The 4,357-nt window shown below is 46.4% G+C and overlaps 1 protein-coding gene across 3 annotated transcripts in view; it reads right to left on the bottom strand.

The window, feature by feature from the left end:
• The window catches only part of DPYSL3 (dihydropyrimidinase like 3), a 163,892-nt gene that overhangs the window by 31,190 nt on the left and 128,345 nt on the right, over nucleotides 1–4,357 (bottom strand). For all 3 annotated transcript variants that reach the window (XM_004696703.2, XM_004696704.2, XM_045284859.1), the window contains exon 4: nucleotides 194–358. In XM_004696703.2, coding sequence (XP_004696760.1) covers nucleotides 194–358 — 165 coding nt within the window. The remainder of the gene's footprint in view (nucleotides 1–193; nucleotides 359–4,357) is intronic.

Below are 4,357 nucleotides of genomic sequence, written 5' to 3'. Positions count from 1 at the left end.
TAGGTGTGTCCCATGAGGAGTAAGTTCACATAAATGAAAATCAAGTGCCTGGGACACAGGGGTACCCATCCCATGTTCATGTTCAGGTCCCAAGCCTCAAGCAGGGGGAAGTGACTCAAACGGGTGGGCTGCATGGGAGGGATATCAAAGGAGAAGCCAACACAATGAGCAGAGGGCATATGCTTAGACTCGCCTTTATCCTTGATGAGGTTCTGCACTTCCTGCTTGACACTGTCGTTCCAGTGAGTGATGTCCACGTGCAGGGCATAGTCACAGCAGCTCTTCCCATCAGCCCACTCTCGCCACTTCTCATAGGCCTCTGTCAGGCCGGACTCCGGCTCTGGCACCACATGGTCAACTGAAAGACAAAGGCACCCGATGAGAGGCCCAAAGGAACAGCCTTTTCTCCCCTTTGCACAGCCCTCTTCCCATTTGGCTAGAGAAAGCTTTGCTCTCTGGGAATGAAATCAGTCTTACAAAGTGTTCTCTGGTAGTTTCAAGGTTACTAAAAATGTAAATGCCACTTAGCTACACGATCGTGGTCCAATTATTCTAAAGCTGTTTTTTCATTCTTAAAATGGGTGCCGAGTGGGGCTAGGGGTGGTATATTACTGACTTCTTTCCAGATTTGCTCTAGAATGAATAGTAAATCTGCCAGGAAGGCATTATTACATAGTGCCCCACTGCTTACTCCACCCTCATGTTAAGAACGAGAAAGCTGAGCTTAAATGGGGAACCGCTCAGCAAATGCGTGCCCAGATGCCTGTCACATACGTAGCAAGTGGTCAGCAATGGTTAGCTAACAATGAGGGCCTCCTCTCTGCCAGATCATGGGGGTTCCGTGCCAGTGAGTTGATCTTGATTTGCAGCAAGCCGGGGATAGAATACAATTGCTCCCTAAGAGTTTCTTGGTTGTACTGCTTTCTATGAAAGCAAATCATCAGTTCTTTCTCCAACTGAGCCACTGGGTCCATTAAAATCATCAGCCTTTGGGTTAGCAGTTGAGCCCTTGCCCATCACACCACGAGGACACCTTACTGAGTCCCATGCTTATTCATAGGTCGGGTGGTCACAGCTACAGGTGAAAGTCAGACTCTCTTCTATAGGTGAGACTTTAAGGCAGAGTTGGGGCACAATACCTTTGTATCCCAGTACTTTTTGCAATAATAAACAGTGAACCTGATACCAGACCCACAGGTCTCATTTCATTGCAAAAATTATCAACTAGAATCAGATTTCTTTGAAGCCCAAACCCATTCATTCAGTACCTGCAACAATGGATAACTTTTTTAAAATAATAAATACTCACAGGGAGTGGACCTATGGCAAAATTACACTCATATAGATTTCCCTGAATTACTCTGGGGAGGAGGGAGTATTGACTGGTCCAGCCTTGCTGAAGCATCATTTTGACATTGATATCAAAGATCTTAGTATAAATTCTCTGCTTGTACCCTATTCCTAAGGCAGTACACACGGCTCTATGCAATGTTTTTGCACTCTTGGGATGCTTTCCACTGCATTATTTATATAAGTGAAAAGTTGGGAACAAGTGAAGTCTTTCACAATTGGAGGAGGTAGGTTAAATACATAAATCATGATACCTTCATAAATGGATCATCAGGCACACATTTAAAATACTGGAACAAGCAAACATATGGAGATATCCCTGCTATATTATTTACAGAGAAAATGGGAGGTATATCTCATTTTAGTCAATAGAAAAAATATGCACAGAATAGATGGCACAATTTTACCCATGCTGTAGGATTGTAGATTTACCTTTCTTTCACTCTTGTGTATGTGTATATATAGAGGGTCATCAAAGGAAAAAGAGGAAGAATGTCAGTGAGATGGATTAACACAGGGGCTAAAACAATGGGCGCAAACACAGCAACACCTGTAAAGGTGGAGCGGGACCAGGGCATGCTTCAGCAAGTCCGTCTGAGTTGGGACAGACTCAATGACACCTAAGGGAGAGCCACATGTGTGAAACTAGTATTGCTGAATTATCTGTAGAAGGAGTGCGTACTTCTGTGGTTCTTTACCACTAGAACAGCAGTTCTCAACCTGTGGGTCGCGAGCCCTTTGGGGGGTCAAACCCTTTCCAAGGGTCACCCAATTCATGACAGTCGCAAAATGACAGTTAGGAAGTAGTAACACAAATAATTTTATGGCTGGGGGGTCACCACAACATGAGGAACTGTATTAAAGGGTCACGGCATTAGGAAGGTTTGAAAAACTGACCTAGAACTTTAACTTTTCTCTGGCCCCTTCCTAATACAGATGAGCAAGCCGTTAATGCCCATCTCTATGATGCTGAGCTGTTCTAACTCTATCTCCAAATGGCAGAACGCCAAGCTTAGACCACTCATTTCCTTGGTCTGTCAAAGGCAGCTTGAGTGCACTTACTGGAAAACAAACACAAGGAGCTACATTACGAATGTCTGGAACCACACCAAGGGCTTTCCTGGGCAGGCAGATGCTGAGAAGTCAGCTGGCCTCCGCCCTGGAGCTGGAGAAAAGCTTGGTCTCCCTGAATTGCACCTTTAATGGTCTTGATGCATTTTTCCTGGGCTTCTTGGACCCAGCTCACTGGCACTGAACCCTTCTCATGCTCCGGACAGAAGGAAGTGAGAGTTACTACTTCTGCTGAAGCTATTCTCTGCTCATGGGTGGATGCATATGGGGCAAAAATACAACACTCGCTGCTTGAGCAAGTCTGGGGCCATAGCTGAGATAGGACGCAGTTCATCAGGATTCCACAGAGATCAGGAGGTCTGCCCTGGGATTCTATCTATCAGTCCAGTAACCCAACGGTAGATACCGCTCTAGGTTTCTTTGGAACTGCGGTCATTAAAGGTAAAAATTTGGAGAACAACACAGGAAAATGACTCCCACAGCTTGCCTAATTGAAAAGACAGGCATTGGTCAAAATAGGGTGCAGACCAGATAACAATGACATCAAAACCCACCAATTTCCCAAGATTTGCAAGCTTCAATCAGTATTCTCTTAGGGAGGTTCCCCTAGCCCTGTTCATATTGTTCCACCAGTATGCTCGGCCCACTTCTCCCTAGGGCCTAAGCTGGCAGTTTGGGAGTTTTCTTTTGGGCTGCTTTCAAATTTTCTGAGTCTACTTTTTCCAGTGAGTGGCCCAGAGACAGTAATTTTGGCCTCTCCACCCCTGACGGAGGGCAGCTTCCTGTTGCTACAACAGGGGAGAGAGGGTTTGTGCTCTTGTGTCCACAAACCCACGGGCCTCCTTGCTGCTTCTACAGTGAGCTCCCATTGCCTCACAGCTACCTTCTTTCCTCCGCCGCTCATTCATCCCCGTGTCACACTGAGGCACCCTGAGTGTCACTCCAATGACAGCGAGGCCACCTGTGTCTAAGCACCAGCAAGGTCACCCCTGGGGAAAGGCTTTAGAGTAGCTTCCAGAAGAGGACAGGCTAGGAAGAATGATCTGTTTCCAAACACTTCATTAATGAAACACTTGTGGAACAAACAAGAGAATGTTATTGGACATGACCCTGGTTGCAAGGTCATAACAATGGGCTCAACAGTATGCCAACATCATGAGGAAGGCACAGGACCAGGCAAGGCTTTGTTGTGTTGTACAAAGGCACAGTGCCAACTCGATGGCAACTAACAACAGCAACACCACCTTATTTTCTCATGCCCATCAGGGCCGAAGCTAAGGCAGAGGAGAGGTTAAGTTACAGAGCTCTGCAGGCACAGTGGTTCAGTCATGGGCCCGTAACCAAGTGGTCAGTGGTCTGAACATACTTGCCACTCAACGCCCACTGGAGAAAAAGGTGGCCTTCTGCTTCCATGAGGATTCCAGCTTTGTGTGGTAAATGTATTTACAACAATGACAACACAAACAACGAATGAGGAGCCTTGCTGGTGTAGTGGGTAAATGCATTGGGCTACTAACTGCAAGGTCAGCAGTTCGGAATGACCAGCAATTCCGTGGGAGAAAGATGGGGCTCTCTCCTCCTGTAAAGACTCAGTCTTGTGAACCCCCAGGGGCAGTTCCACCGTGTCCTACAGAATCATCATGAGTCAGAACTGACTCCGTGACAATGAGTGAAGGCTGGCAATGTGCAACAAGAACCCTCTTCAGGTTCTGCTTCGTGGTTTGGAGGTTTAGGCTCAAGGGTCATGGGACATCCCAGTTAATTGGACTAAAATAAGCACATGGACTTTGTTCTGCCTCGTAGTTTGTTGGGTAGGGTCTGGGATCTCACACCTTGCTAGAGACCATTCCAGGCACAACAATTGGTCTCTATTTGCCTAGAATAACAGAGGTAGGGGAATCAGGAATAAAAGGAGGATATTGAATATATAGCTAAC

This window comes from Echinops telfairi, unplaced genomic scaffold (genome assembly GCF_000313985.2).
Source record: "Echinops telfairi isolate 266 unplaced genomic scaffold, ASM31398v2 ScPeMD7_7469;HRSCAF=8507_0, whole genome shotgun sequence".
Classification (NCBI taxonomy): domain Eukaryota; kingdom Metazoa; phylum Chordata; class Mammalia; order Afrosoricida; family Tenrecidae; genus Echinops; species Echinops telfairi.
This window is presented reverse-complemented; position numbering and strand designations above follow the sequence as displayed.